At 41.2% G+C, this 12,141-nt stretch overlaps 1 protein-coding gene across 1 annotated transcript in view; it reads left to right on the top strand.

Annotated features, from left to right (window-relative positions):
- The window catches only part of CERS3 (ceramide synthase 3), an 88,064-nt gene that overhangs the window by 1,973 nt on the left and 73,950 nt on the right, over positions 1-12,141 (top strand). The window contains exon 2 of the mRNA XM_011357317.2: positions 5,906-6,020. Coding sequence (XP_011355619.1) covers positions 5,906-6,020 — 115 coding nt within the window. The remainder of the gene's footprint in view (positions 1-5,905; positions 6,021-12,141) is intronic.

Below are 12,141 nucleotides of genomic sequence, written 5' to 3'. Positions count from 1 at the left end.
CTAGTAACTCACCCTTAGCTTTTTCCATTTTATGACACTACAGAAAACAGTGTCTTAACCTCTTTTAAGGCAGCGGAAGGAAAGAAAAGTTAATGTGGGAAAGAAATCATGCTTTTCGAAGTATAAGTTTATGTCTTTCCCAGGGCTTCTGTATCATTTGTATTAGATTAGACCACTGATATCATACATAAAAGATGAAAGGGATGATAGCAAATGTAAAATTTTCTGAACTAAACAATTTATGTAAATTCGACACTACGTTTCAGCATATACTATGGCATATTTATCATGAGAAAGCGTCTTTTGTCCTGGACCGTGTTTATGTTATGCCTTCTCATTCTATAAAGTGACCAGGAGCTTTGGTTGCTCATTTTTGTCCTTTAGCCCTAGCCAGGAGCCATTTACAATCGGGAAGTAATGTCCCTTCCCATAAAAGCAAGAGCGGAGAAGTCCGATAAAGAACAGACTGGCAGGTCATTTGAAAGGATTCCCTTTCCTTACAAATTTGAGTTCGTGACTTATGTTCGATGTATGGTCTAGAATAGCTGTTTCTAACTGGTTCATGCGGTCTCTTCTATGCGTTCTTTTATGTGTCTGGAGCGTGATTTAAAGGAGATCTAAGCTACTCAGATTTAAATCCTTGTGGAATAAACACATTATCTCATAGTAAATCATGGTCCCAGAAGAGTCCGAGGCTGGGGCGGAGTCGGGAAAACCAGAAGGCACTCATTTTTTCTTTTACTTAGTCGTGCGATGAGTAGATTGCCACCTCTACCATGTCCACTGAGCAAAATCGGGCGTTATGTAAAGAGGGGTAGGTGGAGCAATCCGAAAAGCAGCTCGAAAAAGATTGCTACTCACTGTCCCCAGTTGAAACAGTCTCTAAACACGCAGGTTCGACTTCAGTGTTATCTGAGGTCACGTTGCTCCAGATGCTTTGTTCTCCCGTATAAAAACCCTCTGACAAAGTCTGGTCAGAGAGGCTTCGAACGCTGAGGAACTAGGAAGCATTCATGGCAGCAGGCTCTCGTTCCTATTTAGGAGAATTACTTAAACTTTATTTGCTTAATAGATGCCGAGGTCCGCTTTTCTTCTATTCTATAAAAAGATTTTTGAAAGGCGGGGAGAGGGAGTCTGGGATTGCCAGACTTTCGGCTCACAGTTAAGTGATACAGTACCAGGTGAAGAGGGGGCTCTTGGGGGTGTCTGAATGGGACACCCCAGTTCTGAGAGCCCGGTTCTGCCGCAGTAGCAAACCTCAGAAACCCTTTCCTGGTAATGAAGCACACTTTGAACCATTTCCGTGGGAGCAGAAGTTCATATTCTTTCTTCTTCGTTTGGCCTTTTTTTCCTATTCCATTTCAATAAAATGAAAGTTCAGGCAAGTTCATCTCTAAGATTCTTCTAGAGCTAAGGCCTCTCATTTCCTTTCTGTTTTCCGTTCAGTTTATCGGATATTTATTGTGCTGCTTTCTCCTCTCCTTCTTCAAAATAGATTTTGAATCGAGTATCCGTTCATGTTTATTTACACTTCCGTTAGATGAAGTGATTGATTTTCTAGATTTATTCAAAAAGGAAATGCTGAAGTAGAAAACTGTATTTATATATTTCCTCTTTCTACTAAAAATGTCATTTCCGTGCTTGAATCATGGACATTTTAAAAACAAGACCACATTTCTCTTTCTTGCTTAAATTCATGTTGATATGCTCCTCATATTAGCAAGGGTGCTATGGACGTATATTATCCACTCTGTATAGTTAGCACATAACTTACGCTCACGTGACCCTCTGGGAGGGAATGTTATACTTCACTTGACTTTGAGATTGGCTGTATTCCCTTATGGCATAAATCATCTTGGCTCGGTTCTGCTTTGCTTTTTCATTTTTCCTAATTTCTTCATTTCTAACATTTGAGGAGCTAGCACTGAGTGAATATGATTGGCAACCTTACCATATTAAACCTTTTCGTATTTGTGTTATTTTGCTACTAAAGACAATGAGTGTATTCTCCAATAAAATTTCTCAACTAGTAAGTTGGATAAATAAACCAATTCCATTATTTACCCAGAACCCTGTCAGAATACGTTTTTTTGAGACACTGTTAGTTTTAAGAACATCTTAGTTTTTGTTTTATGTAGACTTTTTAGGAAAGGGGGAATTAATCATATTCTTCAAATCATAACATGCCGTCTTCGGTCTGTATAGGGTTTCTCTTGATTGATTGATTTGAATTAATTGTTTACTAATTACCTTTTATCTCCATCTCTTAGTTCCCTTCTCTTTGCTGCCGAGTTCTAATATACTTGGTGGCATTTTGTTCGTATGTCCCAGTAAGCTAGGTACATAAACATAAATCGTATGTATTATTAGTTAACATAAATGGTATAGCGATAAGACCATATTCTATTTCTTTTTTTAAAATATGGCACTGTGTTTTACGATCTATCCACATTGCTCTGTGTACATCTGGTGCATAATTAGTTTGTTTTTATATGTCTCTGAAGTATATGGGTCGTTTCCAGGAGCACTTAGTCCATGTGAAAGTTGAGTTGTTTTATACATATTATCAGATTATCTTAGGAAATTTTTTATTCGATTTCTGTGGTTATAAAAAAAACGAATCGGAGGGCTAAGTGATCATTCGGAACTAAAATTTCCAGCCTTTAATTGAACACAGAAAGTCTCAAGTACAAGCGTGGACCAACCTGGCAGAAGATAGAGCCTTTGTTAGAACTGGAAGATGAATAGAGACATATTATTATTATTTTTTAAATCAGCTTTATTGAGGTATGATTTATATACAGTAAAGTTCATCCAGAATCTGATGCATTCTGACAAACGTATACACTTACGTTACCATCACCACGGTTATGATATGGGAGGTTTTCATCAGCTGAAAAACTCCCCACAACCCCATTCAGTCGGTCTCCTCCCCAAATACGAGCTCCTGGCAACCACCAACATACTTCTGTTAGTCTAATTTTGCCTTTTCTGGATTTCCTGTAAATGGAATCGTATAGATCACAATCTTTGTGTCTGACTTCTTTCATTTAGCGTAATGCTTTTGAGATCCTTTTTTTTTATGTTCTGTGTTTCAGTGATTCGTTGTCATGCCAACTCATCTTTCAGTCTATTGATAGAACACAATTTATTTATCCTCCAACTGGTTGATGGACATTTGGATTGTTTACAATTTGGGGCTATTATGAATAAAGTTGCTATGAACATTCGAGTACAGGAATTCACGTGGGCATATGTTCTTATTTCTTCTGGTAAACAGCTAAAAAGTTTGCTCTTCACAGACCTCATTAATGTTTGTATATGCATGCGGTGGATTATCAGTCGGCAAGAAAAAGGGATGAATTCCAAATATATTCACACACATGGACGGAACTCAAAAACATTAGGTCTGAAAAAACCCAGATATAAGTAACTACATATGGTATGATTCCGTTATATTTAATATCCAGAGAAGGCAAAGCTATAAAAATGGAGGATAGATTAGTGGTTACCTAGGGCAGGGGTGAGACAGAACAGGGATTAACAGTAAATACATGTGAAGAATCATATTGGGGTGATGAAAATATTCTAAAGCTGATTCACGGTGATGACTGTACATCTTGGTAAATTTACTTGAAAAAAATCACTGAATCGTATTCTTGAAAATGGTGAATTTTATGATATCCAAAAAATACCTTGAGAGTTATTTTTTAAAAGATGTAAATAAAATGAAAAGACAAACCACGGACTGGGAGAAAATATATGAAAAATATGTTTCTATTTTATCAGATGTATGTGTATATCTGATGAGGGACTTAAATTCACAATATATAAAGAACTTTTATAACTGAATAATAAATAACTTGATTTTTAAAACGGGTAAAAAGATTTGAGCAGACACTTCAACGAAGAAGATATACAAATGGCAAGTGAACACATGAAAAGATGTTTAACATAATTAGTATTGAGCAAAATGTAAATTAAACCCACTGAAAACTTGGAGGTTCACAAAAATGTCCGAATAAGGACCTATGAAAATTCTCTCCTCCACAAAAGCAGTCAGAAAACTGGCAAACGTTGTCAAAATCAACTTCTTAGAATTCAGAATTAACCAAAAGCTTTCAGCAGCCCGGCGAGTGTTATTCGAGAAAACAGCCTTCTCTTGGTAAAAACAGCACGCTTTGTGTCGTGTTACCTTGCTCTGTTCCTGTCCTGTGCTTTTTACCTCTGTAGCAGCCTTGAACGACCAGCAGTCTGCAATTTCAGTGGAAAGCATCAGCCTGGCAGCCACCGAAGGGGACAGAGCAGCTTCCTTATCAGAGAGTTGTCACTGTTTGACTGTCCGCTGGTCCCCTGGAAGATACTGTTCACAAGGCCATCTTTATGTGACCTGACTCAGAACTCCCCATTAAGAAGCCTTTCCTTCGGGGTGTTTGTCTAAAACAATCAGAGGCAATTGAATAACTTTGGGAAGGTTTAGCTGGAAAGTAGGATGTCCATAGGGGACTTTGAAAAGTTCCGACATATTCTTGGAAATCAGAAGGCCACAGTCATTCATAGAGCTTTGGGCATGCCCGCAGCTATCCACGTGTTCAGCAAGGACCTGGAAGGGCCTAAGCTCTCGCTTCTGGAAGACTTTGTGGTTCTGTGCAAGCCGGAAGTGAAGGCCAAAGCAGAGTGGTCCACTGCCCTCTAGGCAGAAGAGTAAAAGGAAATAGAAGAGTCGATCAATGCAGTAAATCAAATCGGTCTAACAGACATCTGTAGAACACACCACCCAATAACGGCAGAATACCCGTTTCTCTCATGTACACAAGGAACATTCTCCAGAGTAGACCATATGTTAATCCACAAAACGAATCTCGATAGAGGTGAATGGATTGAAATTATACAAAGTATGTCTTCTGACCACAATGAAATGAAGTTAGAAGTCCGTAACAGAAAGAAATTAGGAAATCAGCAAAAATGTGGAAATTAAACAACATACTTCTAAATAACCAATGGATCAGAGAAATCGCAAGGTGAATTAGAAAATACTTTCAGATGAATAAAAGAGGAGAAGGCAGCACACCAGAATTTATGAGAGCAGCAAAAGCAGCGCTTAGAAGGAAATTTGTAGCTGTAAACATCTATATTAAAAAAGAAGGATCTCAAATGGATAAGTTAAACTTCTACTTGAAGGAACTAGAAGAGATAGAGAGCAAACTAAACTTCTAAGATGCAGGAGTTAGGAAATAATCAAGATTAGAATGAAAAATCAATGAAAGTCATTGCACACCCAATAAAATTGCTGAAATTTAAAAACCGGCAGTGCTGAGTGTTGGCAAAGGTATGGAGTACCCGGAAGTCGGGCACGTTATTGGGTGGAATGCAAAACGGGGCAACCGTTTTGGAAAACGATTTGCCAATTTCTTATAAAGTTAAATGTACACTTGCCATACCACCCATCAGTCCCGCTCCTAGATATTTACCCAAGAGTCTTGCCATTTTTTCATAAGTTAGAACTTCTCATAGGAACATAGTAATTTCCGTAAGATAATATCACCAAATAAAACTTTTAATATCAAAACTATTATTCTAATCTCTGAGAGTCTTAAAAATGAAGCTCTAAGTGAAACAGCTTATCCCAATTCCTGGATCTTGTGTATAAATATACTTGGGTTTACATAAAATGGATTTTAGAACCGTGCGAGTCTTTTATTTTCTTAAGTTATCGCTTATATAAAAGGTCGCAAAATTTGTTCTCCTTGAACTTCTACGAAACTGATGTCGGCTGGAGGTCGCCTGATGACAACATGAGCCAGTGACTGAGTTTCATTTGTAATCTAGAGTTGCAGTGAGTTTTCTGGTGTCATTGTGGATTTAGTCTCCGTTTTTGAACTTACTTTCTTTCCTATGTTTGTAGGTTTATTGCCACACCTCTAGCAAAAACATTTGGCATTAAAGAGAAAGTTCGAAAGAGCACACCAAACACTGTCTTAGAGAATTTTTTCCAACATTCCTCAAGGCAACCATCTCAAGTAAGTGCAAATTCTGTGTGTTGGGATTTAAAAATTTCCTTTCTCAATATTTCAGTCATCTGTGGCTTACCTCATCTGTGCGAGAAATCTCTTCCTGTTAACTGGCAAATAATTTGATTCGTTTGGATTTTTCTTCTCTATGGACAGGTTATATAACGTTCCAAGCGTAATATAAAACGACGGATATTAATAGTTGAATTATTGTGTACAACTCTGATGCCGAACACGAAAAATTAATGCCATCGTTTGAGTATAAAGATCAAAGTTTAATTTTAATGGTAGGATATATACAGCGTGTACTAATCAAGAAAGATCACTGTTAAGACAGAGTAGCCCGTAGCTGATACTTTTGATGATTGTGACACCATTAATATACGTTACACACATTATGAAAGTGTCCATTGAGGTCGCTTTCGTGTGAAGGCACTTTATTTTATCCAAGGCCCTGACACACTCAAATATACACTGTGCCTTTGCCCTACCCTGGAGAGAGAATTTTTAGGAGAGCCATAATTATCCTCACCATGCAGCATGTATGTACTTCATGAAATGTCATAGTGTGCTGCATATTCATGTACCATAGAAAAAGGTTTTAATCTAATAGTCATAAAAAAAAAAGTGTCTGGGCAGGTCTAGTTTCTTTATACCTCCACAATTAAAAGGAGAGATGAAATCAGCTTCTCCAAACGTGGCACACTCACCGTGATGAACACAGACAGTGATCACTAGTCATTTTAAAAAGTCAAGAGTTTATGCTAACGGACTTAGGACAGGTAGATTTTCAGGGTCGTGATTTTTATTTGCTGAATTCAGTTGCTTCTGCCACGACTGTGTCTGTCCTTGGTGCGCGGGGACCTGTGCCTGAACTGGGCAGTTGGGCCGGAGGCACAGCGTGCGGTGTTGCTCCTGGCCGGCTAGCGCTGTCTCGAGCTTGTCCTGCCCCCAGCTTTTGTATTTGACTTCTTTTTTCTTTTTTTTTCTAATGTGGGGCGTGTGTGAGGGTCTCTCTCCATGTTTTTTTTTTTTCCGTGTGCTTTTAGGTGTGGGTGTTTTTTGTGTACATCGCTGTTTTTCCTGTGGCGACTGTTGTGTGTGCGTCTTTTTTTGTTTTTTTTTTTTAATTCTTTAATGTCACCATTTTACGTTTTTCAAAAGGGAAATGATTAAGCAATGTTTGTGAAAAATTAGGACGCTTTCAGAGAGTCCTTGTCATCATTCTCATTCTCTGTTTCTGTTCAAGACTAACCAGCTTTGGCAGTACCTCGTGTAAAACAGGAAAAATAGTGCTACACTTGCTGTTGCAAGACTTTCAAGTCAACTTCCTTAGGATATTTAAAATTAGGTAAAAAGTTTGATCCTTGTCAAGTTTCCTTACTACGAAGAGACAATAACCTTGTGACAGTTAAAGAGAGGCTGAAAGAGATTTAGAGACTAAGTAATCTTTCCTTTTCGTGACCGAGGTGAGGAAACCATGACCTTGGACAGCTCATTTCCCGCCAGAGGAAATGAGCTGTCCAAGGTCATGCGGCCCGTTCGTGGCCAAATCTGTAGCTGGCAGCCGGCCCATGGTCTCCTGCCCGGTGCTGTTCCTATTATGCCCAGGTCACTTCTTTGTCTGCGAACAGAATGTTAGGAATATATTTCAAAGGCTGGAAGTCATTGTTCTAACTCGATCGACACACAGTACGGTTTAGTGTAGATATAATTTGGACATGTGCAGGAGGCAAAAGAAGAAATGTTACACATCAACCCCAAAGTATTAGAAACCAAGAAGGTTAAGGAAAATAATGAAGATTTCTCATTTACGTGACCCGTAGACTGCAAAACTGAGTCAGTGTTTGTATAGCCGCTGATCGAGACAGATCGTCCAGTAAAATGCTCACAGACTGAAAGCACTAGAACTTGGGAAGACAGAATATGATAGAGGAAGGTAAAGTACGTGGCTTAATAGTGATTTCAGATGTGAAACTAAAATAATCTCGTAATACCTCCACGTATTAACTTGGCCGGTGTCAGACAGATAGTGTTTTGTCTGTATTTTGTCATCCAGATGGTCATAAATCTGTCTGAGGTAAGACAGGTTGCTCAGGAGACTCAGAAATGTTTCGTGCTGTTTCAAGATACGGGTATTACCTCTGACGAAGTATTCCAAACCTATAATGGCAGAATGTTGTCGTGGTAATACATGTGGGTAACACATGACTTTCTGGAAACAATTGAGTATGCGGATCTGAGGATGCTTCCTCAGCTGTTATAGATGGCACCAATAAAAACGAAAACATTTCAGTGTATACTGTATCGATCGATCCTCGGCCGGTTAGCACGGAAGGATATCACATGGTATTGACGAGGCCCCGAAGTACTGTGCACACTAACTTCCCGTGAGAATTTCGATCTGTGATTTTGCATGATTCTTTTGGGACTGTGTATGGGCAGCTGTGTGTCCATAATTTATATATATATTTCTCTCTCTCGATAACAACTTCAAGATGTACTGTTGGGAGAGAGCCATGATAACAGACCAGCAACTCTTTCCAACAGATCAATTATTCTGTTATTGATAAAATAACCGAGTAACAGACAAACTTATTATCTAGCCCTTTTCCACAGCAAAAACACAATGAGAATCGATGTAGAAAAAATAAGTCTGTCCTTCTGGAAGAGATCTAAAGAACACGTGGCTTCGTGAGGCTGACATTAAGCCAGTTACTGTGGCTCACGAGGGCATACCGTCTTTCGTTTGGGGGAGTCCGTTTTGCCGGCTTGTCGCATCCCTAGATTCAAGCATTTTTAGAGCAGAAAGCTCTCTGGTTTAGTTGATTTTGCAGGTGAGACATGGGAGCGCCAGAGAGGTTGGTCATTTCTCTCTGTACTCTCGGAGGTTGGTTTTGGAGCCAGGGAGCCAGGTCCCTCGGCCCCCGTTCCGAGCTCTTCCTCGAGGCCACACTGCTTCTCCTTGAGGCTCTGCCTCGAGTTTATCCCTTCGCTCTCCAGAGTGTCCAGGCTAAACACAGCGATTGTGAGGACAGACCGTGCGGTCCGTACGCTGGCTGCTGCAGACTGTCCGTCGAGATGAGCAGATTAACTGCTCTGTGCCTCGGCGTCCCCGTTCTTGCGGTGAGCACAATAATACTGCTTAAGGATGGAACCGAGGACTCAGAGTCGCACCTGATGCAGTAGATGTCCAGTAACGGTCAACTGCTGTGACCTAGTCAGTGCCTCTCACGCCGACTCCTCCGAGACCGTGTTTACATGTCTTTCCGACTTAAAAGGGAAGATCATGTGTTTCTTAATTATCCTTCTTTCCCTTCCCATAACATCTGGCACAATTTTCTGTGCATCGCAGGTGACGAACGAATGCTCATTTCATGTATTAATAAAAGAAAATGCTTCTAGAGGCGTTCGTTTCCAGTAACGCTCATCCAGTGGATGAGCCAGTATGGCCAAGACTGACTTTCAACCAGATTCATCTGTGCTCCAAAAAAAAAAAAAAAAAAGACAACTCAGAATCACGTTCGATCACTGTCTTCTAGATTCATTTATTGAACGGATATCTGTAGAAATGATGGGATCATCAAATCGGATTGTTCTCAGATATGGAAAAATTCTAGTGTAAGGACAGTGACGTTGATTTGCTCACAGCCGGATCGCCGGAGCCTAGAATGCGGCCTGGCACTAGTCGGGGGGCGTGGGAGGTGGGCAGGGAGGGAGGCTTACCAAGCCTTTCTGGGTGATCAAATGAATAAAGCATTTAAAACAGTCAAACTAGACCCGGAGCCCTATCAGTCCAAGACTGTATAGAAGATGGTGTCGCCGCGATTCAGAATATGTTCTGCTATGGGCCCAGCAACACGATTTGCATTATGTCTTTCGTTTGGGGGAATCTGTTCATGGTGGCAAATCATTTTACAGAAGGAGCACTTTTTCCTTAAATGGTTTTGTCCGTGGTCCAGCCTCAGTCTCCAGCACTGGCATGGCACGTGTAACGCGTTCATTTGTGTAACGCATTCATCCCCGGGGAGCCCCCAGACCCTAACCATTCCCATGGGGCATCCTGCTGTCGTTGTGATTTGCACAGGGGACCAGAGTTCCGTGCTCAAGGCTACACAGCTAGGAAGCACCAGAGCTGGATATTCTGCCTGTCGCCCCGCCACCTGCTGGGTCCTTTCTTCCGGAGAGGGAGCGTGACGAGCATGGGGCTGCCCGGCTTGGGGGCGTGACCCTAGCCACACCGACCCTCCTCTCTCGGTGTCTGCACGTGCTCCCTGCTCACCCACGCTGTCCTCCCCGGGCGACCTCGCATGCCGGTCCCCCTGCCAGGACACTCTCCTCCCTCATCCTCTCTTTCTCGGGGCATTTTTCGGGGTTCAGCCGAAGTGTCACTTCCAGGAACCGCCTGCATAGAGTGAGGTCCCACGGTGTCCTCCTCTCCCGCCATCTCAGAGTTCGTGATATTTCATGAGAATTTTTGGTTTTATTTTCGTTTCTTCTTTACCAGACGAACTTGACCCTGGGCAGGGGAGGCCCATATCTGTCCCCTTCCTTTGCTTCTCCAAATGCTGACACACGGCCTGTGAGGAGTAGGCACCGATAAGGAGTTGCCAACTCGGTTTCCTCAGAAACACGGGAACAAAACAACAGTAAAAAATAAACAAACAAACAAACAAACAAAGAACAAAAACCAAACAAAAAACAGCAACTAAAACAGTAGCAGGCGAACCCTTGCCTTATAAAGGAATAGATGTTAGGGCATTTTAGGGAAACGGTGCGCTACGGTCCGTGTCCCGTTTTTGTTTTGTTTTGTTTTGTTTTGTTTTGTTTTGTTTTGTTTTGTTTTGTTTTTTGTTTCATTTTTCTTCTCTGCAGGTGGAATAAGGGGCTGGCGGTTCCGGAGGCGGGTAGGAGCTGCAGTCAGCCCTTTGCCAGGCCTCAGCCTGAGAGCATCCTATGGGTTTTATCTGCTGTCGCACTATAAACCTGAACAATTACACAGACCAAACACAATAGCACAGCAGAAGCGACACGCGCGGTCACAGTCTGTCTTGGGGTCTGGCCAGCGGGTATCCCCAGGGTTTGTTTTGCCTTCACGTTGGTCCACGATTGGTTTAAATTTATTCTGAGGTATCTGGTCCACGTGAAGAAAACCTGGCGACTTCGCATCGAAATTCTGTGCCCACATTTTCATCGTGGGCCACAGCTTGGGGACGGCACGTGTGTATTTCTGTTTGCTGCGTCCGTGTGGCTTTTGCTTGTCTCCTCAGCACTGAAGCTGAGGGTCAGTTTGGTGCGATTTTATTTTTCTCATAGCGAGTTGAGAGGAAGTTGAAGTGTTTCTCATACTCACATTGGAAAATGGAAAATCGAGAGGACCGGTGTTTTTAAAAAAAAATTACAGAGCTCACGTCACTGTGGAAGTCAGAGAAGTGAGTTTTAATGTACGAAACTGTATTAAAAGGAGGAGAACTCAAAATCCAACCCTGAAACAGACCTGGTCATTTCTGTTTTTTGTCTGGCCCGAGGAGAACTTCAAGTTTGTGACCTTCGTGCTAATCCATCATTGATATTGTTTCCAATTTTAATCATAACCCACAACTCCTGCTCCCCAGGAAGGAGCCGTCGTCATCATTATATTCTGTGATCGTTATTTTTATGATCGGAATTATTTCAGAGCCCAGTTTGAAATAGACTCTACGTCTGATCAAACATGAAAGTGATGGCCAACTCCTATTTGCGTTTCTCCTGCATTATCTTTTGGAGCTAGTAAAAAAATCACGTAAAATAACAGAACACGCACTAGCCTAAATTCTCACTCTCTCTTTGCTGCTAATTTAAGTCTTAGATGAGTTACTAAAACTTGCAGGTTTCCAGTTTCCTCATAGGAAAAATAAAGATATGGGATTTGATTGACATCTTAAGTGATATGCTCTACCTGGTACCCTAAAAAAACTTAGGAGGTCCTAAATAAAATTGAGCTGAATGAGTGAGCTCACACATGCAATTCGAACATATGGGTTGCTACCAACTTATAGAGAATTGATCTCTTTCAGTAACTCAGAGTTCTGGGATGCTAACATTCTCCCCATTGTGTGTGTGTGTGTGTGTGTGTGTGTGTGTGTGTGTG

Source organism: Pteropus vampyrus, unplaced genomic scaffold, assembly GCF_000151845.1.
Source record: "Pteropus vampyrus isolate Shadow unplaced genomic scaffold, Pvam_2.0 Scaffold34, whole genome shotgun sequence".
Taxonomy (NCBI): Eukaryota; Metazoa; Chordata; class Mammalia; order Chiroptera; family Pteropodidae; genus Pteropus; species Pteropus vampyrus.
This window is presented reverse-complemented; position numbering and strand designations above follow the sequence as displayed.